The sequence below is a fragment of the Salvelinus alpinus genome, chromosome 15, assembly GCF_045679555.1.
Source record: "Salvelinus alpinus chromosome 15, SLU_Salpinus.1, whole genome shotgun sequence".
In the NCBI taxonomy this organism is placed as follows: Eukaryota; Metazoa; Chordata; class Actinopteri; order Salmoniformes; family Salmonidae; genus Salvelinus; species Salvelinus alpinus.
In genome coordinates this window covers 30,129,895-30,157,522 of record NC_092100.1, presented here as the reverse complement: position 1 = coordinate 30,157,522, position 27,628 = coordinate 30,129,895, and the positions used below count along the sequence as shown (strand labels likewise).

At 41.3% G+C, this 27,628-nt stretch overlaps 1 protein-coding gene across 2 annotated transcripts in view; it reads left to right on the top strand.

Annotated features, from left to right (window-relative positions):
• LOC139539898 (N-terminal EF-hand calcium-binding protein 2-like) overlaps positions 1-27,628 on the top strand; it is a 124,985-nt gene that overhangs the window by 45,967 nt on the left and 51,390 nt on the right. For both annotated transcript variants that reach the window (XM_071343282.1, XM_071343281.1), the window contains exons 3-5: positions 3,552-3,660; positions 6,149-6,174; positions 6,860-6,957. In XM_071343282.1, coding sequence (XP_071199383.1) covers positions 3,552-3,660; positions 6,149-6,174; positions 6,860-6,957 — 233 coding nt within the window. The remainder of the gene's footprint in view (positions 1-3,551; positions 3,661-6,148; positions 6,175-6,859; positions 6,958-27,628) is intronic.

The window sequence follows — 27,628 nt, the reverse complement described above, 5'->3', positions numbered from 1 at the left end:
CTAAATTATTGTATGTGGTAACATTTGTTGGTGAACATCTGTCCTGTGAGGAGATTAGTGTATTTCTTTATCATGGCAGACAGGGCAGGTTTGGCTGTGCTGATTTGATGGACGGCAATAAGGAAAGCTGACAGCCTTGTGAGAGCCATTTGTGTTCCTCATTTATCAGCCAAAGCAGGTCTCTGGGACCGGCCCTGGCTCTGTGTGGGGCCGATCCTCGTTGTGCGTGCACACACGCTATCATTTTCAGACTCTCTCTCACTCTCTATGTATTTATTAGGATCCCCATTGTAGCAGCTACTCGTTCTGGGCTCTAAAGACGAATGAGACAATTATCACAACAAAACAACAGCCTACATCGTAACAATACATTATACTATACATTGTTACATTATAACTCTATTACAAATGTACAATATTACAATGTGTGGGTGTGTAGAGTCCATGTGTCAGTGTGTGTGTGAGTTCTCGTTGTTTTAAGATGTAAGTTACTTCATATGGAAGAGTTCCATGTAGTCGTGGCTCTATGTAGTACTGTGCATTTCCCAGAGTCTGTTCTGGACTGTGAAGAGACCCCTGGTGTCAGCTCTTGTGGGGTAAGTTATGGGTGTCTGAGCTGTGTGCTAGTCGTTTGAACAGACAGCTCGCTGCTTTCAACATGTCAACACCTCTCACAAAAACAAGTAGTGATGCAGTCAATCTCTTCTATTCTTTGAGCCAGGAGAGATTGACATGCGTGTTATTGATATTAGCCCTTTGTGTACATTTAAGGGCCAGCCGTGCTGCTCTGTTCTAACTGTAATTTGCCGATGTCCTGCTTTGTGGCACTTCACCATATAACTGAGCAGTAGTCCAGGTGTGATAAAACCTGTAGGACTTGTTTTGTTGATTGTGATGTCAAGAAAGCAGAGCAGCACTTTATCACGGACAGACCTCTCCCCATCTTAGCTACCGTTGATTCATCGGTGTCACACACACACACACACACACACACACACACACACACACACACACACACACACACACACACACACACACACACACACACACACACACACACACACACACACACACACACACACACACACACACACACACACACACACACACACACACACACACCTTCACTTTCAGACACTCCCAACCACAACTTTTTCTCTAATAAAATGTCCCGTCAATACATCAGGGGAAGATATTCCTGTGTGTGGTAATCTTGCTTAGCAGGGGGCTATTCTCCTGTTCTGAATTGATGGATCACTAGCACAGACCATCTCAGGCAGGAGATAAAAGCTGTAAAAAGGTCCTTTATTAGTCTAGGACAAAAAAAGGAATTGTAAAGAGAGAAAAGATGGGTCACTGGAAATGGGTCTCTACACTCTTTTCCTGGATTGGGTCATTAGAAATGAGGAAGATGGTGAACAGAGGAAAAGGGGAGAGATGCACAGGAGTCTGGTTGCCATGACAACCTGGAAGCCCAGCACCCCAACAAATTATGATAAAGGATAGAAATGAAATAGAGAGTCTATGTCTGTTCTTATTCTTAGAAGAGTGCAGGATGTGAGAGCCCTGCTGGAAGTAAAAGTGCTAATTGCATCCCTTTTATCTGTAGCAGCGAGGTCTGCATAGTGTCATCCGTATTGCCGTCTGCCCACTCAGACACATTAGCAGAACCGTTCCCATCTGTCTGATGTACCCCTGTCTGTCCTCACTAACTCCCCACACTTCCTCCCCACACACACATCACATTTTATTACAAAATAACACCACTGGCTATGAGGTCTTTTCATTGCTTTGAATCTAATCTGGGCTCTATCGGAAAAACGTGACCATCTGAGCAGAGCTTTTCATCCAGCTTGGGGTTTATACTGTGTCTTTATCAGATCCGGATGCTTGCATACTGTATGAGTTATAGTCCACCTATCAGCCTGGAACACAGAGAATGTTATTCCCTTTCCCGTTGGTGAACATAGATAACACTGGAACCAGAGATCTGCCCACATCAGAACCTGATGTCCAGCCCATATCCCACTGTACCCACTGAGCTGCAGTAGTGGCCATATCCTCCAGGCCATATCCTCCAGCACACTCTAATTTGGAGAAGATAGGGCTGGGCTGGCGTGCTTCTTCATGCGCATGGTATTCCTTAGTGGGAGTACTGCGGTAAAAGTGGGTCAGTGTTTAATTAACTGCTGGTACAGTTGTGCTGTTCTGAGACTCTATTGCCTCGTATGGAAACAGGGTAAGACAGGGGGACACAGAAGAGAGGTGGAGACGAGCCTGTGTTTAGTAGAAAGATGTTTCTCCTCTGTATCCATCCTCACCCTCTGTTCCAGCAGTTCACTCAGCTCTTAAGTGCCTATGCCTGTCTCTCAGGCGCAAATAAGAGATACATGACAGTGACAGTGGAGAGAGGAGAGAGAGGGGGACAGAAAGAGCAATGATGAAGGTAGAGAGAAGAGAAAGAACAGGGGAGGGATATCAATAGTATAGAGAGGAGGGCAGAAATAGAGAGATGATGAGAGAGAGATGGAGGGAGAAAGAGAGAGGGGAGCGTGCTAATGCAGCCAAGAATGAGGGCCAGTTTTAATTCAAAGGACCAGATTCAAAAGCTTTTCCCTTTAAATGTCCCAATAGTTCTGTTAGGCGGCAATAACAAAAACCACTCTCTTTATTTTGGCTTGCACGGTAGTCATTTTCTTACACTGGAGATTAGAGGCTACAATGGCTCCAATAGCCAAAAGTCCAGTTGAACAGCTTCAAGGGCAAGTGGTTTCTCATTCACGTGGTGCGCCAGGCCACAGCATGGCTCCACAGACTCCTGTAGTCCTAATAATGCTGACTGGAGTCCTCCTGGCTGGGGCCTGGAGTCTGGTTCTTGGGGCTGGGCCCGAGGGCTAAGTTTGAGGGCTAGGACCTGGCCTGGTTCTGGGGTCTTAGTCTGGTTCTAGTTCTGATCTTGGGTGTAGGGCCTCTCACTGGGTACAGAGTGGCTCAGTGGGAGCCTGATGGATCAGGAGCCAGCTCTCTCCAGGTCCAGATGCCTGTTCAGCCCTTGTAGTAGTACTGCACATCATTCTGGAATCAATAATTACTGATCCGCAGAGAGCTGACCAGTCTGTAACAAAAGCTCTGCAAGTGGTGGCCTCTCAAATGATTTTCACTTTGTTGATCTTACAGCTTGCAAATGCCCAGAGCATTGTGTAAATTCTTTACCATAATCTATAATGGTTCAGCATTGATGGAAGACTGCAGGGTGATTGTGATAGATCACGATGCGGAGGAGGAAGATGACGATGATGATGATGATTATCATTATTATGGCGATGATGATTATGGCTATTATGACATTGTTGGTAATGATTCCGGTGATAATGGCGATGATGATATCATGATAAAGACCATGTTCATTGATCACTGTGTGTATACTGCATATTATCACAATGAGCCTAGTGGTAATGACGGTGATCATGGTGTGTAGCTGCATGGTTTATATCCGCTGTTAACCTGATGGATGTCTCCACCTCTCCTCTTCTCCTCCTCTCCTCCTGCAGATGATGGGAAGCTGTCTCTGGATGAGTTCCAGGCGTTCTTCTCCGACGGAACGCTGAATGAGGAGGAGCTGGAGAATCTGTTTCACTCCATTGACTCAGATAACACAAGGTGAGAGCATCATCACACTGCTGAAGCAGAGGTATTGACCTGACCATTTGGGTCTGGAGCGCAGGGAGGAGATAGCATTGAGATATATGAAACGATCACAAGTCATCCTCTAGTTTCGGTCTACTTTTGTCCATGGCTGAGACATCCCAGGACCTTTATGTCCCTCTTTTCATGTTAGGAGCCTATTCACTAACATAAGTGCTAAAGAGGAGGTGCAAGTGTGCATGTGTGCATGTGTGTGTGTGTGTGTGTTTGTGTCTGCATATGTGAGCAAATGGACCAATCCTACCGGGGTGTGTATATATTATATATGCAGTACTGTTTAGTAGGCCAGCCCTGCCTGTGTGTATTTTGCCACATTTCTCCCCCGCTCAGTGTCAGGCTGCCTCAGGAGGGTATGCTGCTCCACTGTGTGCATTGTCTTTAATCACATTTCAGATTGAATTATGTAAAAGGGAGGAGACGAGTGCAGCTGCTGAGCTCAAGTCCCTGTTTGCCAGGTCTAGCGCTTCCCCCTCATTAAATAATGAACCAGCACAGCCAGCCGTGAACAATGCCTTAGCAAGGAGCAGAAGGGAGGAGGGGAGGGAACAGAGAGGAGGAGAGATGAGAGGGAAAAGGGAATAGGACAGGGATGACAGTAGTAGGGTGGAATGGGGTGGATGGGGTCACTCTTAGAAAAAAAGATGCTATCTAGAACCTAAAAGGGTTCTTTCGCTGTCCCCATAGGAGTACACTTCGAATAACCCTAGAGTATCTCAGACAGTATGCACTATGTTTTTACATGATCTATCTCAAATAGTATCTGTTATCTATCTATATTATCTTCAATATGTAGATCATAATCTGCTTTCTAGTTATGATCAGGACTGTTCTAATAAAGTGTGTTACATTTAGGGGGAAATGTCACTGGTCTGAGATGGTGTGTGTGTGTGTGTGTTTGCTTGCAAAGTATACCATTTATCTGTACTCATAAATGTCATATCCACCTTTTCAAGATCTTTTGATATGATTTGGTGTGACCTTTAGCTGACAGGCCTTTGTTGATGACACCTCTAGATTATAAAGTGAAAAAGAGAATGATGAAGAGAAAGATGAAACACCAGGGAAGAGAGAGAGGATGATGAAAGAATTGCAGAGTAAGGACAATCCTCCAGTTCCTGTGTTACCTGTGGTCATCCTCTTATTCCTCCCTCTCTTCCTTTTTCTCTTTCACCTTCTTTCACTGTCCTTCCGGCTGGCATTTTACAGTACTCCTGACCGTCCATGTCATCAGCCTTGTTATTTTCAGACACTAAATGCGTTCTCTCTTTAGAATATTGATTGAACAAAAGATCGTTCCACTCAATTTCTCTTTAATCATGAATAAATGCTTTTTATGTCATATATATTTAGATTTTATCCGAAGGTTTTCTTTCTCTTCGTTACTCAGAAGTATAACCAGTTACTGTTGGGAGATAATTGATTGGCCTGTTTAAAACCTTAAATTACAATGTAAGCATTTGATATTGTTGGATTCTGAACATTGCTATACTAGAGAGATGATTGATCAGAAGTATGGTATCTGAGGGATGATAGAGAATGGTTGTTACATCAGAAGTTAATGGTTATCTGTAGGAGTCAGATGGCTTTGGAATGTGTAGGGGAGACGGGTGGAGATCTTAGAAACTAACAATGTCACTGAGGGACAGAGGGTGATGTATAACGTTTACATTATGTCAGGATATGTTATTGTTAGCCATCAGGGATCCTCTGGGAGGAGAAGAGACACAGTCTGGTATCAATAACCATGACAGCCTTGAGTTGGGGAGGAGTGACCACTTTGGGGTAGAGGTCAGGTTAGATGAAGTGAGAAAGAACAGATATCACTAAGGTTCTGTCTAGCAACAGGGATGCATTGGCTGTTCAGTGTGGAGGAGGAGACTCAACCTAGGAGAAAGGGTTAAATATCAGTGCTTGTGTGAAATGTGATGTCTGAATACAGCTGTGTCGACCCTTTGGGAATAATTCAACTTGGTTAAGCTTCTCTAGTGTCCGTGAGTTATTTACTCTGAAAAATAAGAACCTAACAATATTTAATGCCAATCTGATTTATCGACTGCCCAGACCACAGCAAGCAAAGATGAACTGTTCTCCTTATTCCTGCTCCTCATCAATCTGGTCCCTACACTGCGCCTTTGTAGAGATTTTTTATCAGTGATTTATAGCAGCATCTTCTATGCCAAAGAATAATAAGATACAAAATGAATAAAGATTTAGTAACCTGAAGCTGAATTCATGAGAACAGATACACTTCTGATTTAGGTTAGGGTTTTGTCAAATTATTGTGGACCTCCTGCTCCCCCCTGATGGAGCAATATAGATATAGATGGTTATAGATCATGTTGTGTTGCATGCCAGCCTTGCCTGTTTCTTATCGCATTCTCCCACTGCCTCTTCCCTCTCTCTCTCTCCCTATGCTGCTCCTAACTAACCTGTGGTGTGTTAGTAATGTTGACACTAAGGAACTCTGTGGTAAGTATTAACAGATTAATCTGTGTGTTTATTTGTGAGCTTTACTTGTGTTTGTGTGTGTCTTTGGATGTATTGTATATGTGAATGTATGACGAAATCAATCTGTGAAGTCAATATGCCATGAATAGTTTTCTGGCTTCACAATAATCCCAAACTTCCCAGTAGAATATCTGATTTTGTAGTTTTCAAACGAAGAATTGATTAATCACGTAGCTAGTCGGTAGTCCCCTAAGTGTGTGTGTGCCTGTATGCACGTGTATTTGTGTGTACTAGAGCCCGACCTATATGTTTTTTGGGGTCCGATATGATTCCGATTTTTGGGGGGACACAACTTACCGATAAATCTGCCGATATACTATTTTAGATCGGGGAAATTAAATTAATTATTAAATTAAATTAATTATTCTCATCCAAAACAGCAATTGTCCAATAACTATGCTTCAAATGTTGATTTCATACATTGTGACAATAATGACACATCATGAGAACTGCAGCAAGTGTTCAGATAAGATTGAGATTCCCTTTTTTCATCCTATTTATTGAATACCGGTTATTGTGGATTTACCATCTGATACCGATATAGCAGTAAAAGGCCAATGTCAGCCGATAATATTGGTAAACCGATATATCGGTCGGGCTCTAGTGTGTACCCCTCTTACCTCTGTCCTTTCCCCTGTCCTTCCAGACTACTTTGTCAAACACATGGGTGACTATGAGGGTGTACTGGCCTCCCTGGAGACTCTCAACCTGTCCATCCTCAGAGCCATGGACTTCACCAAGAAGGTGAGTGTCAACCTGGTACGCTACGCTATTAGATGTGTGTAGGCATGTCTGTCTTGCCTGTTTGTCCTGTCTGTACTACTATATGTATTATTCATTTGCATGAGTTTTCAATGTGGTTTACATTGCAAGGTGGGGACTCACCTCATCCAACACCGGAAAACATTGCTTTGGAGCTGAGCCTACTTAAGCTGAGGATGTTCGTTCTTATAGACAATTCCTAGCAATAGGGGCTGAAAGCTCCTCTTTCCACCAGTGATCTAATGTAAAGCCCATGTGCTGCAGAGAGGACTGGGAGTTACAGTAGATGTGTGTGGAAAGCTAATGTGTTAGTGTGGCAGCAGCTCAGATAGGGGCTAAATATAGCCTGTCGTTTCAGAGCTTCACTTCCATATTCTGTTTGTGCCTGGCTTCTAATTAGCATTGTGTCTGGGTTCAACCTAATGATTCTACTCTGTAGCTCTGAGCTCCAGGGCATCCAGCGACGCAAATCCTGCAGCTAGTTACCTCTCCTCATTATAATGAACAACTGCTGTTTTATGTATCAGCTCTCACCACTGCCCTCTTTCTCCAGGGCATACTGTGCAGTTTACAGTCCTTGTAATTAATGGAACCAAGCTACAGGGCCAAGCTACAGGGCCAGCCCGTTAGGCAGGATTAGGCAACCGCCTAGCGCGGCAGATTGACGAGGGCAGCAAATTCCAAGCTAAACTGACCAAGACAACACCTCACATAATTCTTCCCAAAAAACAATGACAATCTCTCTCACCCAGTGGCATATGGGCTATTTAGGTGAGCGTTGATACCACCCCGTGACAAGCAGTGCCCACTTTGTCAAAGGCAGGGGCGCAAAATATTTAGCATGTCCATGCCCAGCGCGTCTCTCCAGGGTGCTGTTGGAGAGACACACCGCTACAGCGTTCCATCATTGTTTCGTCAAAAAAGGATCGAACATAAATCACGTATCCTATAGCCTATGGTAGAATGGGTATGTGGCGTTTTTTGTAAGCTGTCATGAGACACATGTTACATCATGCATACATCATTCTCAGATCAAATAGCCTAACCTGGCACTCAATCAAATAAAAACATGTGCTTCAATGTGAAAATGACATATCAACAATATATGCTGTATCAAACAATATATCCTAAAACAGGACAGGTCCAAGTAAAATGGAGAAAATGGAATGAAAAATCAAGCTACTCACAACTGCTGTTTCACCCTCTGGGCTAAATTGTCATGATAATCAGTACTTTTAAGTTTGTATTCGTAGATTTATGACAAGCTGCATAATAGCGAAAAAGAAAAGACTTCTGCATTTCCTGCTGTGTCAACACATGGATTCTCTTTGCAAATACAGTGCCTTAAGAAAGTATTCATACCCCTTATTGTGTATTCATACCCACTTTGTTGTGTTACAGCCTGAATTCAATATTGATTACATTCGTTTTGTCTCACCCCATAATGAGAAAGTGAAAACATATTTTTAGACATTTTGTCAAATTGATTGAAAATGAAATACAGAAATATCTCTTTTACATATCTATTCACACCTCTGAGTCAATACATGTTAGAATGGCCTTTGGCAGCAATTACAGCTGTGAGTCTTTCTGGGTAAGCCTCGAAGAGCGTTGCACAACTGGATTGATTGTACAATATTTGCACATTATTTTTTTAATTCTTCAAGCTGTGTCAAGTTAGTTGTAACTAGACCACTCAGGAACTTTCAATGTCGTCTTGGTAAGCAACTCCAGTGAATGTACAAAACATTAGGAACACCTGCTCTTTCCATGACAGACTGACCAGGTGAACCCAGGTGAAAGCTGGGATCACTTATTGATGTCACTTGTTAAATCCACTTCAATCAGTGTAAATTAAGGATTTTTAAGCCTTGAGACAATTGAGACATCGATTGTGTATGTGTGCCATCCAGGTTGTATCACATCCGGCCTTTGATTGGGAGTCCCATAGGACGGCACACAATTGGCCCAGCGTCGTCCGGGTTTGGCCAGGGTAGACCGTCATTGTAAATAAGAATGTGTTCTTAATTGACTTGCCTAGTTAAATAAAGGTTAAATCAATTTTTAAAATAGGGTGAATGGGAAAGGAAAAATATTTAACTTCTTGTGAATAGGGGGCGCTGTTTTCACTTTGGGAAAAAATCGTGCCCAATTTAAACGGCCTCGTACTCTATTCTAGATCGTACAATATGCATATTATTATTACTATTGGATAGAAAACACTCTCAAGTTTCTAAAACTGTTTGAATTATATCTGTGAGTAAAACAGAACTCATTTTGCAGCAAACTTCCAGACAGGAAGTGAAAAATCTGAAAACGATGCTCTGTTCTAGGGCCTGCCTATTCAATTGCCTAATATTTATGGAAATGCATGCACTGCATACGCCTTCCACTAGATGTCAACAGGCAGTGGAAGGTGGAATGGGGTGTCTAGCTTGATCTGAGGTCGAACAAGAGCTCTTGGAATGACGTGACCAGAATTTCCTTTCTCTACCTAGGCGCGGGAAGTGCCTCCATGTTTTCTTATGATAAGCATTCGGTATACACGGCTAATATCTCCGTCTCTGTTTTTATTTGATAGATATTAGAAAAACATCATAAAGTAGGTTTTTCAACCGAGTTTCATCAGTTTATTCAACGTTTAATGGGACTTTTGGAGTTTTCCGTTCTCTGCGTCGAGAGAAATTGGGAACGTCATCAGCATTGGCTAGCTTTGTGGAGCGTATTCGTTAGGAGAGAAGGACATTCTAAAACCAAACAACGATTTATTCTGGACCTAGGACTCCTTGTACAAGATTCTGATGGAAGCTCAACAAAAGTAAGAACAATTTATGATGTTATTTCGTATTTCTGTGGAAAATGTTGAGTCCTATTATTCGCCCTTTTTGCGGGCGCTGTCTCGCTATAACGTAAGCTGTTTGTTATGGTAAAGTTATTTTTTTAAATCTAACACGGCGGTTGCATTAAGAACTAGTGTATCTTTCATTTGCTGTCCAACATGTATTTTTTAGTAAAGTTTATGATGAGTTCTTTGGTCAGATTAGGTGAGTGTCCAAAATATCTCCGGACAATTTGGTGAATCGATGCTACATATTCACAATGTATAACCACGGTTTGCAGCTCTAAATATGCACATTTTCGAACAAAACATAAGTGTATTGTATAACCTGATGTTATAAGACTGTCATCTGATGAAGTTGGTCAAGGTTAGTGATTAATTTTATATCTTTTGCTGGTTTTTGCGAATGCTATCTATGCGGTGAATAAATGCGGTTGTGTGTTTGGCTATTGTGGTAAGCTAATATAATGCTATATTGTGTTTTCGCTGTAAAACACTTAAAAAATCGGAAATATTGGCTGGATTCACAAGATGTTTATCTTTCATTTGCTGTACACCATGTATTTTTCATAAATGTTTTATGATGAGTATTTAGGTATTTCACGTTGCTCTCTGTATTATTCTGGCTGCTTTGGTGATATTTTTGGGGGTAGCTACAATGTAAAACTATGATTTATACCTCAAATATGCACATTTTCGAACAAAACATAAATTTATTGTATAACATGTTATAAGACTGTCATCTGATGAAGTTGTTTCTTGGTTAGTGACTAATTATATCTCTATTTGGTCGGTTTTGTGATAGCTACCTATGCGGTAGAAAAATTGTGAAAATATGCGGTTGAGTCTTTTGCTATTGTGGTTAGCTAATAGAAATACATATTGTGTTTTCGCTGTAAATGGCTGGATTCACAAGATGTTTATCTTTCATTTGCTGTATTGGACTTGTGATTTCATGAAAATTATATTATATGATATCCCTGTCGCGTTAGGCTAGGCTATGCTAGTCAGCTTTTTTGATGAGGAGGATCCCGGATCCGGGAGAGAGAAGCGGTAGAGGTTTTAAGTGCCTTTGAACGAGGTATGGTAGTATGTGCCAGGCTCACCGGTTTGCTTGTGTCAAGAACTGCAACCCTGCTGTTTTTTTTTTACACTGAACAGTTTCCAGTGTGTATCAAAAATGGTCCACAACCCAAAAGACATCCAAACAACTTGACACAACCTTGGGAAGCATTGGACTCAACATGGGCCAGCATCCCTGTGGAACGCTTGACACCTTGTAGAGTCCATGTTCCGACGAATTGAGGCTGTTCCGAGGGCAAATGGGGGTGCAACTTAATATTAAGGTGTACCTAACGTTTTCTACACTAACTGTAAATTTGGCCTTGTGTTTTAGGTTATTGTCCTGCCTGAAAGGTGAATTTGTCTTCCAGTGTCTGTTGGAAAGCAGACAAAACCAGGTTTTCCTCTAGGATTTTGCCAGTACTTAGCTCTATTCCATTTATTTTTATCCTAAAAAAACGTCCTAGTCCTTGCCAAAAATAAGCATACCCATAAACAAGCATACCCATAACATGATGCAGCTACCACCTACCACCATGCTTGAAAATATGAAGAGCGGTACTCAGTGATGTGTTGGATTTGCCCCAAACATAACACTTTGTATTCAGGACAAAGTACACTTCTTTGCCACAGTTTTTGCAGTTTAGTGCCTTACTGCAAACAGGATGCATGTTTTGGAATATTTGTATTCTGCTTCCTTCTTTTCACTCTGTCATTTAGGTTAGTTAGTATTGTGGGGTAACTACAATGTTGTTGATCCATCCTCAGTTTTCTCCTATCACAGCCATTAAACTCTGTAACTGTTTTAGTCACCAATGGCCTCATGGTGAAATCCCTAAGCGATTTCCTTCCTCTCTGGCAACTGAGTTAAGAAGGATGCCTGTTAAGGTGTGTGAATACTTTCTAAAGGCACTGTAGGCTCAGGATAACTCCTGATAAAGTTGGGTAGCTGATGCAGAGCCTAAATAGCCAAAATGATTAGTCACAGGAATCAGGACTAATAAACCCAATGCAACTGCCTGTTTTACAAACGGTAGGCCGACCACATGGATGGGCATTCATAAAATTCTATTGCGAGCTGATAGTGTAGGCTACACTATTCTAGTTTTGCGTGGGAGGAAGGCAGCAATTTGTTTTGTCTGCCTAGGGTGGCATCAAGGACCAGGACAGGGCTTGCCAAGCAATATACAAGTACTGAAGGTTAGAGTCCTTAAAGAGTTGATGGAATTAATGGCTGTTGTAAACTATATACGTACACAAGCTTAGTTTACTCTTTAAATATTTACGGTGCTTTCGGAAAGTATTCAGGCCAGTATTCAGTATTCAAGTACTCCTGCATTGTCTTGGATTTGTCCTGTTGGGTCGTTGTCCTGTTGGAAGGTGAACCTTTGCCCCAATCAATTTTGAGGTCCTGAGCGCTCTGGAGCAGGTTTTCATCAAGGATCTCTCTGTACTTTGCTCCATTCATCTTTGCCTCAATTCTGCCTAGTCTCCCAGTCCCTGCCGCCGAAAAACATCCCCACAGCATGATGCTGCCACCACCATGTTTCACTGTAGAGATGGTGCCAGCTTTCCTCCAGACGTGACGCTTGACATTCAGGCCAAAGAGTTCAATCTTGGTTACATCAGACCAGAAAATCTGGTTTCTCATGGTCTGAGAGTCTTTAGCTGCCTTTTCGCTGTCATGCGCCTTTTACAGAGGAGTGGTTTCCGTCTGGCCACTCTACCATACAGGCCTGATTGGTGGAGTGCTGCAGAGAAGGTTATCCTTCTGGAAGGTTCTCCCATCTCCACAGAGGAACTCTGGAGCTCTGTCAGAGTATCCATCGGTTCTTGGTCACCTCCCTGACCAAGGCCCTTCTCCCCCGATTGCTCAGTTTGGCCGGACGGCCACCTCTAGGAAGATTCTTGGTGGTTCTAAACTTCTTCCATTTAAGAATGATGTGTACTGTGTTCTTGGGGACCTTCAATGCAGAATTTTTTTGGTACCCTTCCCCAGATCTGTGCCTCGACATAATCCTGTCTCGGAGCTCTGAGGACAATTCCTTTGCCATCATGGCTTGGTTTTTGCTCTGACATGCACTGTCAACTGTGGGACCTTATATAGACAGATGTGCCTTTCCAAATCATGTCCAATCAATTGAATTGACCACAGGTGGACTCCAATCAAGTTGTAGAAACATCTGAACGATGATCAATGGAAACAGGATGCACCTGAGCTCAATTTCGAGTCTGAATACTTATGTAAATAAGGTATTTCTGTTTTTTCTTTTTAATACATTCGCAAACATTTCTAAAAAACTGTTTCACTTTGTTATTATGGCGTATTGTGTGTAGATTGCTGAAAAAAAGTGATCAATTGTAGAATAAGACTGTAATGTAACAAAATGTGAAAAAAGTCAAGGGGTCTGAATACTTTCCAAATGCACAGTATGGCCCCTTTTACGGTGTTGCGGTGCTTCTGCTGCTGGTGTTGCTGTGTTCACAAGGTTGGCTGTGCTGCAGTGGCCACTCAGGACTTATAGGAAGAGAGACACGGAGTTTCGGGTGAAAACCACTAATGTTTAAATGCAGCTGAATGATTACCAACAAGAACACCTTCGATGATATAGAAAAACATTTTTCCACCACTGTCAAGTCCTCCTCCTCCTTCTCTTCCTCCACCCTTTTATCCACCACTTACAGTACCAGTCAAAAGTTTGGACACATACTCATTCAAGGGTTTTTCTTTATTTTTACTATTTTCTACATTATAGAATAATAGTGAAGACATCAAAACTATGAAATAGCACATATGAAATCATGTAGTAACCAAAAAAGTGTTAAATAAATCTAAATATATTTTATATTTGAGATATAAAATTATTTCAACCAGCTTCATGAGTTATTCACCTGGAATGCATTTCAATCAACAGGTGTGCCTTGTTAAAAATTAATTTGTGGAATTTATTTTCTTCTTAATGCGTTTGAGCCAATCAGTTGTGTCAAGGCAAGGGTGGTATACAGAAGATAGCCCTATTTGATAAAAGACCAAGTCCATATTATGGCAAGAACAGCTCAAATAAGCAAAGAGAAATGACAGTCCACCAAATTTAAAGAACTTTGAAAGTTTCTTCAAGTGCAGTCTCAAAAACCATCAAGCGCTATGATGAAACTGGCTCTAATAACCTCTGCTGCAGAGGATAAGTTGCAGCCCAAATAAATGCTTCACAGAGTTCAAGTAACAGACACATCTCAATATCAACTTTTCGGAGAGTACTGCATGAATCAGGTCTTCATGGTCGAATTGCTGCAAAGAAACCACTACTAAAGGACACCAATAATAAGAAGAGACTTGCTTTGGCCAAGAAACACGAGCAATGGACATTAGACCAGTGGAAATCTGTCCTTTGGTCTGATGAGTCCAATTTTTTAGATTTTTGGTTCTACCCACCGTGTCTTTGTGAGACGCAGAGTAGGTGAACAGGTGATCTCCACATGTGTAGTTCCCACCGTGAAGCATGGAGCAAGATGTGTGATGGTGTGGGGGTGCTTTGCTGGTGACACTGTCTGTGATTTATTTAGAATTCAAGGCACACTTAACCAGCATGGCTACCACAGAATTCTGCAGCAATACGACATCCCATCTGGTTTGCGCTTAGTGGGACTATCATTTGTTTTTCAGCAGGACAATGACCCAACACACCTCCAGGTTGTAAAAGAGCTATTTGAACCAGAAGGAGAGTGATGGAGTGCTGCATCAGATGATCTGGCCTCCACAATCACCCGACCTCAACCTAATTGAGATGGTTTGGGGTGATTGGACCGCGGAGTGAAGGAAAACCAAGTGCCTTGCAAGACTGTTGGAAAAGCATTCCAGGTGAAGCTGGTTGAGATAATGCCAAGAGTGTGCAAAGCTGTCATCAAGGCCATGGTTGGCTACTTTGAAGAATCTCAAGTATAACAAATATTTTGATGTGTTTAACCCTTTTTTGTTACTACATGATTCCATATGTGTTATTTCATAGTTTTGAAGTCTTCCCTATTCTTCTACAATGTAGAAAATAGTACAAATAAATTAAAACCCTTGAATGAGTAGGTGTGTCCAAACTTTTGACTGGTACTGTATATCTTCTCATTCTCTCTTTTAGTTATTTTTCCTTCTCTCACAGCAGTTGTTCCTGTTCTTCTCTCTTCTCTTGCAGCACAGACTCTGCTGCTATGCTCTAATGTTTCCCTCTTTACGGAGTGTGAAATTCTCCAGGGTAAAGAGAAAATTAAATAATGCTGCTTTCATGCTTAAAATGTCTGCCTCATGGTTTGCAGCACAATCCTGCTGCTTGCTGACATTTTTCCACTTCCTTGTTCTCTCCCTCTCCTGAGTATCGGAAAGGCTATATGGACATGCCTGGTGCCCCAATGGATGAAGTATGGTCGCATAGCGAGAGTTGAGTGGAGATGAACGAATTCGGTTCAGTCAGTTCGTTCAGTCATCCTGATGAGCCCTTCCTAGCTAGCTAGTTTATGTTTGTGGCTAGAAACTTCATTGAGAATTTGAAACTTGTCTGCCAAAGTTGGGACTTGGGAGAGTGTTCAGAATCGTTCCGTTTATCGGAGTAATTATTTGTTTTTTTGTTTCACAAAAATGTAGACGTTATTGCCGTAGTTGTACATTTTCAAGGAAAATCGCGGTCACCCTGGCCTGATATACATACTGCAGCAAGTGGGAGCAAAGGACACCGTGCCCCGTTTTGTTGTGTGGCTGGCTTGCAGCACAAACTCTACCCATTGAGTAGGCTGTATCACGGTGACATCCAGATGGTTACGACCAATATTACAAGTTATTTCTTGCTTCCCACTCAACTAATGCCGAGTGGGTAGCAACTCACATCGGCAACCACCTCGATACAACACCATTGTAGTGGTCATTCGCACCGGCTTGTCGATATGTTAGCTAAATGGCATGTCACGGGCCTACTTCGCTGAAATAAACATCACTTTCTTTTCCAAGTTTTAACTAGCGCCTTGCTGCTGTTGTTGCCAGCATAAACTAGCTAGCTGGGAAGGGCTCATCATCAGCTCGACTGACTGAACCGAATCCATTCGTCTCCATACTCGACTCTCAGCTGCACGACATACTGTACGTCATCAATTTGGGCACCAACCGTGTCCGTATAGCATCTCCCTCTGAGTGTGTACACTCTAGATAGGCTTCAATGACTGACATTAACCCCTCCCTTTGAATTAAGCAGCTGTGTTCTGCTTTCTACCTTTGAACTTTGGACGCAGTATTGAGTTCCACATCACTTGAGTTTGATTGCAATCATGTCAATTTTGGCGTTTCTCCTGGAGAGTGTGTCAGGTGTTCTCTCTCGCCTCACTGGCGAATAAAGCCCAGGAGATTGATGTGTATTTGATGTTGGCTACTCGAACAACCCAGGCTCAAATCCATGTGGTGTTTGCGTGATCGCCTGACTGGTTTATAGAAGAAGCTATTGAGAGTCCCATCACTCACAGTCTATCCTTCACATCTCAAGGGACACACCACCAATAATTAATGTAAATGTGATATTTCCATTCACTTCATTAAATATTAATCCTGTGACAGTCTACGTGTCAATTAGAGGGACAGTTGTAATCCCTTACAGGAAATGAAATGTGCAAAACAATTCTCAAAAGTGGTTATTAAGTAACTTATAAACAGGAGCTTGAAATGATGCATCCTAACTTTTCACACAAATCTTTGGTAAATAAGAATAATGAAGTTGTGTTTAATGGGAAAGTAGGAAGTGATTTACGTCTCTGCCATCTAGTGGTAGTGGTACAGTAGTTTTAAAACCTTGTCTCTGTCAAGCTGCAGGATTACTCATGTGGTTAAATACTATGCATGCCAGTCTCTCTTGGCTAAGAGTTGAGGAGAGACTGACTGCATCACTTAATGTGTTGAAAATCCCAAAATTGTTTGCACAGTCCCAGGATCGTCCGGGTTAGGGTTTGGCCAGGGTAGGCCGTCATTGTAAATAAGAATTTGTTCTTAAATGACTTGCCTAGTTAAATAAAGGCTAAATAACAAATAAAACATTTAAACACAGCTCTGACACACACACACACACACACACACACACACACACACACACACACACACACACACACACACACACACACACACACACACACACACACACACACACACACACACACACACACACACACACACACACTTACCCCACCAGGCATGCCACCAGGGGTCTTTTCACAGTCCCCAAATCCAGAACAAATTCAAGAAAGCGTACAGTATTATATTGAGCCATTATTGCATGGAACTCCGTTACATCTCATATTGCTCAAATGAACAGCAAACCTGGTTTAAAAAAACAGATACAGCAATAACTCACGGCACAACGCCTCTCCCCTATTTGACCTAGGTAGTTTGTGTGTATGTATTGATATGTAGGCTACGTGTGCCTTTTTAATATTGATGCAGTTCTGTTCTTGAGCTGTTCTTGTCTATTAATGTTCTGTATTATGTCATGTTTCATGTTTTGTGTGGACCCCAGGAAGAGTAGCTGCTGCTTTCGCAACAGCTAATGGGTATCCTAATAAAATACCAAAGGATCATTCATTTGTAAAACTCCTGATCTCTTGGGTATTACATGCAAGTTCCACCTTAGTCTCGGCGGTGCTGTAATGAGTGGAGAGTTTACTATGGAGAGAGTTGACTATTGAGACAGTCAGTCAGAGACAGCGTTTGTTTGGTGTACCCAGGGCGGGTGCTGTTCCGTTCCCAGCTGCATGCTGAACCCCAGAGCTACCATTGACAAATTCCCCAACAAATGATCCCAAGAAGAGAGCTCTCACGTCAGAGCTCCACAGCACTCTCCTCCTCTACTCCTCTCTTTTCCTCCTCTCCATCTCTCCTCTCCATCTCTCCTCTCCTTTGTTTACACGCCCAATGTATGGGAGTAAAGAGAAATCATCCGTCAAAACAGATTGCCTTTCCTTGGTTTTATTGATTATAGATAGTCACGTCTATATTAGGCATTGGATGAAGCTCTCCCTACCATCAGATCTAAGACAATATGACACCAATAACAATGAAAATATGCAAATCAACTTGATTGGAGGTACACAACACACTCCCCGCCTCTAGTCATCCATCCTTTACTGAGAACCAGACACCAGATTTTTTAACAGGTTCATTAGAAATTGAATTTTAAGACTATTTATTGCGCCTACCTAGCTCAAATTCTAGACATTGGCTTAAAATGAGACCATAGTGTCCATAAAGTGACCATTGGATTGAAGAAATACCGGTTTGACTAAATTTGTAGGGGCAACAGTTTTTATTAATTGTATAATTTATTGCTCTCTCGTGTACATTTTCATCCATTAAGAAACAACAATGTGCTACCTTTTTGTAGCATTTCTGACAATGTTAACATATTTCTTTACCCGAAACACAGAGTTCTAACACCAGGTCGGTTGCGCGGCAACAACACAACTGCTTGCACCATGCTGCCAATCATAAGACATGTATGCAAACTAGGGTTGACCCCAATTAGTCGACTGGTTGATTGTTTGGTTTTACAGGGATTTCTGTCATCCAATATAGAATGATTCTCATATTAGCTTCCCAGTAATAATATTGAAAGTTTGGAAGTGCTATACCACCCTGGGGACGAGATCTTTGCAATATGCTCTTACATATCCAAGGGTTTGTCTTGTTCCAGATAAAAGCGGATATCAGTTTATCAATGGAGATAAAAAATACTTTGTCAGAAAGATAGGAATAGATTGAAATAAGTATGAAAATGTACGAAATGCATTTATTTAAACAGTGTTAATTCTTCCTCCCAAGGAAAGAGAAAGTAAATCCCAGCATTCAAGATCCTGTTTCAAACAACAATCAAGGGAGGGAAATTGGCTTTATAGAAATTGTGAATGACCAAATGTCTTTAGTAGAACCTGGATCTCTGGAAGACCAGTTAAAGGGTCAGACATATATAATAGCATGACATCCGCATAGAGTGAAACTTTATGTTCTAAGCCCCCACTTCGAATACCTTTGATAGTGGTGTTATTACGTATTGCTATGGCGAAATGCTCAATTGCGGTGGCAAACAGCTGAGGGGATAGAGGACAACCCTGTCTTGTCCCACGTTGAAGTTGGAAATAGGATGGAAGGTTATTATTTGTGTGCACTGCAGCCATAGGGGAAGAGTAAAGGACTTTGATCCAGGACATAAAATTGGGACCGAATCCAAATTGTTTGAGAGTATAAAATAGATAATCAAACTCCACCTGATCAAACGCCTTCTCAGCATCAAGTGATAACAATATCTCTGGAGTGTCAGTTGAAGAGGGAATTAAAAACATTAAAAAAACAATACTCTGAAGTCTGATATGAAAAAGAAAACCCACCCTGGTCAGGTCACCTAATAGAACAAGTTAACCGCTAATCCCCAAACAAAGATATCCACACATAATGTGCTTGTAGTGGGGAACACTAAACCTAACAAGTAGAGAGCCCTGCTGAAATAGTGAAGGATTTAAAACAAGTTATGCGTAATAAATCATTAAGAAATACTTACTTACAACCCCAAACTAGGCTGTTTAAAAAGAAAGTATAAATAATTTTATAAATCACATCTTACAGCAATACCACTAAATTAGCAATTAAATCGTATTGGTCACATACACATGGTTAGCAGATGTTAATGTGAGTGTAGCGAAATGCTTGTAGCAGCAACATCTTTAAAGAAATGACGTAACCTAATAATAGAACTGTGCTTTGTCTACCCTGGATACGGGTACCATCGATAAATACAAATGAGCAGCTTCATGGTAATAAAATAAAACGTTAAAACAAAAGGAGAATTGACTCACCAGAACTAAGGCACTAACGTAACCTAATAATTACAATATCAACTGATACCACTGGCAACGCTATACAGTATCTACAAAAGAGAGACTGAGTCTGCAGTGGTAGACACATTCGTCCATTACCCTAATCGCCAAATAGGTGAACATTCAGCCATTTGCTTTGTCTGCCCTCGGTAGAATGTTCGCCTTTACGAAGGCCATCGCCTTATGGGAGATCTTGGAACTATGTTATACGGAGTCTGGCAGGAAAAGACACACCATACCAAATGTCGGTCCGTCCACGGAGCAGACTCTTGACATCTTTGAAAGCGGCACAGTCACAAGTAACGCTGGGGGCATAGTCTGGGAAGATGAGTGCTCCGTTGCATCAAAGTGGGCCAAATTCTCTGGCACGCCAAAGAACATCAATACAGTCCTGATAGTAGTGTAGTTCAGCCACAATGACGCAAGGTTTCTGCCAGGATTTCTTGCTTGAGAGCCCCGACGTGAGCGTCTACAAATACAGTTGAAGACGGAAGTTTACATACACTTAGGTTGGAGTCATTAAAACTTGTTTTTCAACCACTCCACAAATTTCTTGTTAACAAACTATAGTTTTGGCAAGTCGGTTAGGACATCTACTTTGTGCATGACACAAGTAATTCCCCCAACAATTGTTTACAGACATTTCTTTATATTTTGGTTAGGTCAGGGTGTGACTAGGGTGGATACGCTAGTTTTTGTATTGTCTAGGGGTTTTGTATTGTATAGGGTTTTTGTATGTCTAGGGTTTTGTAGGTCTAGGTATTTGTATGTTTATGGTGGCCTGATATGGTTCCCAATCAGAGGCAGCTGTTTGTCGTTGTCTCTGATTGGGGACCATATTTAGGTAGCCATTTCCCTTTGGTGTTTGTGGGTTCTTATTCTATGTTTAGTTGCCTGTCTGCACTATTCATATAGCTTCACGTTTCGTTCGTTTTGTTGTTTTGTTAGTTTGTTCAGTGTTCTTTCTTTAATAAAAGAAGAATGTACGCATACCACCCTGCACCTTGGTCCGATTCATACAACGAACGTGACAATAATTCACTGTATCACAATTCCAGTGGGTCAGAAGTTTACATACACTAAGTTGACTGTGCCTTTAAACAGCTTGGAAAATTCCAGAAAATTATGTCATGGCTTTAGAAGCTTCTGATAGGCTAATGGACATCATTTGAGTCAGTTGGAGGTGTACCTGTGGATGTATTGCAAGGCCTACCTTCAAACTCAGTGCCTCTTTGCTTGACATCATGGGAAAATAAAAGGAAATCAGCCAAGACCTCAGAAAACAATTGTAGACCTCCACAAGTCTGGTTCTTCCTTGGAAGCAATTTCCACACGCCTGAAGGTACCACGTTCATCTGTACAAATAATAGTACACAAGTATAAACACCATGGGACCAAGCAGCCGTCATACTGCTCAGGAAGGAGACGCGCTCTGTCTCCTAGAGATGAACGTACTTTGGTGCGAAAAGTGCAAATCAATCCCAGAACAACAGCAAAGGACACTGTGAAGATGCTGGAGGAAACAGCTACAAAAGTATCTATATCCACAGTAAAACGAGTCCTATATCGACATAACCTGAAAGGCCACTCAGCAAGGAAGGAGCCACTGCTCCAAAACCGCCATAAAAAAAGCCAGACTACGTTTTGCAACTACACATGGGGACAAAGATCATACTTTTTGGAGAAATGTCCTGTGGTCTGATGAAACAAAAATAGAACTGTTTTGCCATAATGACCATCGTTATGTTAGGAGGAAAAAGGGGGAGGCTTGCAAGCCGAAGAATACCATCCCAACCGTGAATCACGGGGGTGGCAGCATCATGTTGTGGGGGTGCTTTGCTGCAGGAGGGACTGGTGCACTTCACAAAATAGATGGCATCATTAGGATGGAAAGTTTTGTGGATATATTGAAGCAACATCTCAAGACATCAGTCAGGAAGTTAAAGCTTGGTGGCAAATGGTTCTTCCAAATGGACAATGACCCCAAGCATACTTCCAAAGTTGTGGAAAAATAGCTTAAGGACAACAAAGTTAAGGTATTAGAGTGGCCATCACAAAGCCCTGACCTCAATCCCATAGAAAATTTGTGGGCAGAACTGAAAAAGCGTGTGCGAGCAAGGAGGTCTACAAACCTGACTCAGTTAGACCAGCTCTGTTAGGAGAAATGGGCCAAAATTCACCCAACTTATTGTGGGAAGCTTGTGGAAGGCTACCCGAAATGTTTGACCCAAGTTAAACAATTTAAAGGCAATGCTACCAAATACTAATTGAGTGTATGTAAACTTCTGACCCACTGGGAATGTGATGAAAGAAATAAAAGCTGAAATAAATCATTCTCTACTATTATTCTGACATTTCACGTTCTTAAAATAAAGTGGTGATCCTAACTGACCTAAGACAGGGAATTTTTACTAGGATTGAATGCCAGGAATTGTGAAAAACTGAGTTTAAATGTATTTGGCTATAAGGTGTATGTAAACTTCCGACTTCAACTGTATCTGAGCTACTGTGTCCAACACACAACCTGTTGTTATGTTGGGCACCTGATGACCAAAAAAGGATGTTATTATGATATTTTTTTCTAATGACAAGTTTGCTAATATAAAGGTTTAAGGAATACAGGCATGCAACACATTACTACAAGACGAAACAGCTCAATCAAGCCTGGTGGTCTTGCAAGTATAAAAGCAAAGCTTGCTTTCACAAAAAGCATGAAAAGGTAGTGTAATGGGATAATGTCTTACAGTGGTGTGTGAAGAATCCAATACTTTACCTTGCATGCGGTACAAATCACATTATTGTGGAAGCACCACCTCTAAGAGTATGATCTAGGCTGTTTGAGAAGGTTTGAATCCTAAGCAACCTGCCTACACATAGTTTGAAGTACAATGCCAACATAGCTACTGTAGTAGGTCAAAGCTGTATGCTGGAAAACCTTGAGCATGGGTGGAAAAGGCATTGTGGCGCTCATGTGAGTTTCCTTTCTTTTTTGGCTTCAAACCAATGCCTATTCTCACTTAAAACATTTTATTCTGTTTTTAATTGTATAGATACTTACGTCACTGCAATGTGCATGTTCTCTCTTATGTATTCTTTATTGTTGTTAGTGTAATCCACTTCACAAAGGAGTAGACAGATGGAAATGTCAGTGAAGTGTTTTGAGCCATATCCAAATGTAGCTGCTATACCTGTATGTATCCGTAGCCTCTAGATGTTCTAGAGCTACCTGTGAACATGTCAGTAGCAGTGTGGGGAGCCGACACCATATGGGATTGTAACTGCTGGGCTGAATTGCTGCTGATGACAAGCAGGTCACAATGATTGCTCTCATCCCTTTACAGCCAGACTGCTGTGATGTGATTTCTTTCTGTGTCTGTCTGTATCCTTCCCTCAGAGCTGGTAGGAGGCTGTGGGTCAGTCAGGGGCTGTCATTAAGAAAAGATTGGCAGCTCTCTCCCCAACAGGGATCAGTCATTCCTCACCCTGCAGCTGACATACTGACCCAGCACTGGACTACCAGGATTCACTGTAATTATCTGAATGGCAGGGAATGGGTTTGGCACTGGTGGGACGAGATGATGAGCTAAAGATACAGTAACTCCTTTGGGGAAAAGCTTCCATCCCCATATGACAGTCAGTTAGACTCCATGACAACCAAACAGACAACATACAATATGTACCCAAATAAATACAAAGAACATGTGTGTTGACTATTCCGACACCAACACCTGTACTTTTAAAGCAGTTATACTAATAAGGAAGTCTGAAATGATTCCATAACATTTTTAATTGGCTCTTTAGCAGGTGGAAATAACTAATGGACACTCCCATTGGGAGAGGATAGGAGTAATATTAAACTGAGAATTCATAAAACATATCTCATCTTCTCCTGTCCGTCCTGTACACATACTGTTTAATGAGCTACTGTAATTATCCTCTTATTTATTCAAGCCTTGACCCAGCACACAAAAACACACACACACAAACACACTCTATTTCTGAATCCACTCAGGACAATTTGTTTAATATTGCTAAGTGACCATCCAAGTTCAGCAGCTTTTCCAATATTACATTTATTCCACTGGCCTGTTGTTGTTCTTTTTTAGATTTTCTGTCCTTTCTTTTCTTTCGTGTGCACCACTTTCATCTTCTCCTCTCTATTCTCCTGCCCCCCTCCCCTCCCCGTCTTGAGAGATGGGGATTGTTTATTTTTGTGTTTTTTTTATGGCAATGTCACAGGCGTGCAGGGTGAGGTTAAGCTATTGTTTAAAATGGCAATGTAGAGAGACTTGTTTAAAGCTGCAGAGCTGGTGTAGCAGCCCTTTGAACCAGCTCCTTCTGACATATCTACAGTGCTTTCAGAAAGTATTCATACCATTCGACTTATTCCACATTTTGTTGTTACAGCCTGAATTTTAAATGGATTAAATTGATGTTTTTTCTCTTCTATCTACACACAAAGTGACAACATGTTTCTAGAATTATTGCACATTTACTGAAAATGAAATACAGAATATCTCATTTACATAAGAATTCACACCCCTGTGTCAATACATGTTAGAATCACCTTTGGCGCAGTTACAGCTGTGAGTCCTTCTTGGTAAGTCTCTAAGAGCTTTGTACACCTCGATTGTACAATATTTGCGCATTATTCTTTTTTAAATTCTTCAAGCTCTGTCAAATTGGTTGTTGATCATTGCTAGACATCCATTTTCAAGTCCTGCCATAGATTGTCAAGCCAATTTAAGTCCAAATTCGATGTCGTTTATTTGTGTATATTTGTATATTTGTGCTTCTGTTTTAGGTTATTGTCCTGCTGAAAGGTACATTTATATCCCATTGTCTGCTGGAAAGCAGACTGAACCAGGTTTTCCTCTAGGATTTTGCCTGTGTTTTAGCTCTATATCGTTTATTTTTATCCTAATAAACTCCCTGGTCCTTGCTGATGACAAGTATACCCATAACATGATGCAGCAACCACCATGCTTGAAAATATGAACCGGTACTTTGTTGTGTTGGATTTGCCCCAAACATAACACTTTGTATTCAGGACATAAAGTTAATGTCTTTGCCACATTTTTTGGTACCTTATTGCCAACATGATTTATGTTTTGGAATATTTTTATTCTGTACAGGCTTCCTTCTTTTCACTCTGTCTTTTAGGTTAGTATTATGGAGTAACTTGTTGATCCGTCCTCAGTTTTCTCCTATCACAGCTATTAAAGTCTGTAACAGTTTTAAAGTCACCATTGGCCTCAGGGTGAAATCCTTGAGTGGTTTCCTTCCGTTAGGAAGGGCGCTTGTATCTTTGTAGTGACTGGGTGTATTGATACACCATCCAACGTGTAATTAATAACTTCACCATGGTCAAAGGGATATTAAGTGTCTACTTTTATTCTTACCCATCTACCAATAGGTGTCCTTCTTTGCAAAGTATTGGAAAACCTCCTTGGTCTTTGTGGTTGAATCCGTGTTTGAAATTCACTGCTCGACTGAGGGACTTTACAGATAATTGTATGTGTGGTGTACAGAGATGAGGTAGTCATTCAAAAATCCTGTTACACACTATTATTGCACACCGACTGAGTCCATGCAACTTATTATGTGACTTGTTAAGGAAATTGTTACTCCTGAACTAATTTAGGCTTGCGATGACAAAGGGATTTGTTGTGTTGGGTTTGAAGACTTATTGACTCAAGACATTCCAGCTTTGAATTCCTAAACACATAATTCCCCTTTGACATTATGGGGCCAGTGACACAAAATCTAAATGTAATTCATTTTAAATTCAGGCTGTAACACAACAACATGTGGCAAAAGTCATACTTTCTGAAGGTACCGCATCTCCTCCAGTCATGTCTCATTGATCTAGGTTCCTATTCATGCAGCTCCAGTGTATCTATAGTCATCTCCCCACCACTTCATATGTATAAATGCATCCCTCTCTCTGACATGGTTGCACAGCAGGGGAGTTATTTCTGAATTGTTTTGTTGTTGATGTTTATCTCTGTGAGTTAGTTGACTGATGTGGTAGGTCGTATTCCTCCACGCCCGTGCCCTGAAGGAGGGAGAGATACCTGTCAGCTACTATCCAGTCTATTCCAGCACATTGCTAATGTAGTTGTGACCAGTGTTGTTGTCACACTTTTTACTCTTGTGTGTATTTCTCAGCATCATTATATCTTACAAGACTATTTTCAATATGAGGAGAAAGACCAAGGTCTTGGGTTAAAATGGGGACCCTTTATCCTTAAATCTTATTCCAACATGGAGTTATTAGCCATTAAACACATTCTGTCCACTTGTGACAACCAGCCCCATCACGGGGTTGGATGTCACAGAGTGTTTGGTTGAATGTCGCAGAGTGTGGGGTTGGATGTCACAGAGTATGGGGTAGGGAGTCACAATGTTTGCTAGTAACTTATTCCTTTTTTAACGGGAAACAGAGCAATATAGCAAACAGAGTCTTAGAAATAGCCAAGCCTTTCTTTGATCAAACAAAATTCTGAAATTTATGCCTTTTGAATATCTTTTGACCTTTTTTGTAAATTTGTGTGTGTGTGTGTGTTTGCACATGCATGTGTGTGTGTTGTGATTTATTGTATATTGGCAGTGGTAAAGTTGATAGTGACGACCAACCCCACAGTTCATGTGACAGCCATCCCCAACCACTCCCCCCAATGTTAATTAAGATGCTAGTTACCACATGGCTTTACCTAGAAATTCAGAAATTGGTTTGAAATATATCTCTCCCTTTCCTCTTTTCAGCAAACATAATATTCATGGATACTCCCATAATTCAAACATTTACAAAGAAAATACCAATAAATATATTTTTTTACTTTCACCTATGAAAGAAACATAAATTCCCTTTACCTCATTGTTTTGTCATGCTAACATGACCAGGTGGATGAGTCCTTTCAAAGAATTCACACATTTTAAACTTACAAATATTACACAGCACCATTTAGATTGGGAGTAATTATCACTGTGACAACCAACCCGTGCGACACCCAACCCCGTTCTCCCCTATCACTCTTTGAGTGTCAAACAAGAATAGCTGTATTGGGGCAGTAGTTAGAGCATATTGCTATACAACCCCATTGAAGTGTGTATGTTATATATATGATGCTGTATGGATTCTTGCTCAATCCTTTCTTCAGTGTTTTATGCTTTTTTAAACGAGGGACAGTGTAGCTTCAGTGTGTTTTCAATGCTGACACAGGTCAAACCCAGCGATAAGTCCACTTAAGCGCTTCTGTTTTTGTTTTCCAACTACTTTTCCTTGGATGAGATCATAAATAGTGGTAAATAAGGTTTCCTGAAAATAAGATTCTCAATAGCACCTTGCTTATTTTATGTTTACTGTTGAAGTCAGAGTGTTTTGGTTTGTGTTGCAGTGACGTGATATTAACCATGGCCCTATCTGCACTCTAGCAGCACCTGCTCTCCTTTCCTCTCGCATAATCAAACCTGGTGACTAGGGTTACTGTGTAACCACGGTAACAGAGGAGGCACCCATCAAGAAGCCCTGGCTGGCCTTGCTGTAAACCAGAGTTGTTGGAGGGGAAAGCCAAGGGATTGATCCTTACAGTGCCTCTGTTTTGTCCTTATCCTTCAGGCTCTGGACATATTTCATTAGCAGTGTGTAAATGATTTTGTCATGAAAGTCATTTGATGGGTAGGTTATGCAACCAACTGTCACATTAACATCTGTTTATCAGCAAAGGTCCCAGTGTGTGTCTGTCTAAGCCTGGCTCTCTGAGTAATAAAGTTCCACCCAGTAAATTAATAATGTAGTGGAATGTAAAAGAGAGAGCAAATAGAGGGAGGAAGGAGTGAGGAAGCTAGACTTCAAGGCAGGGT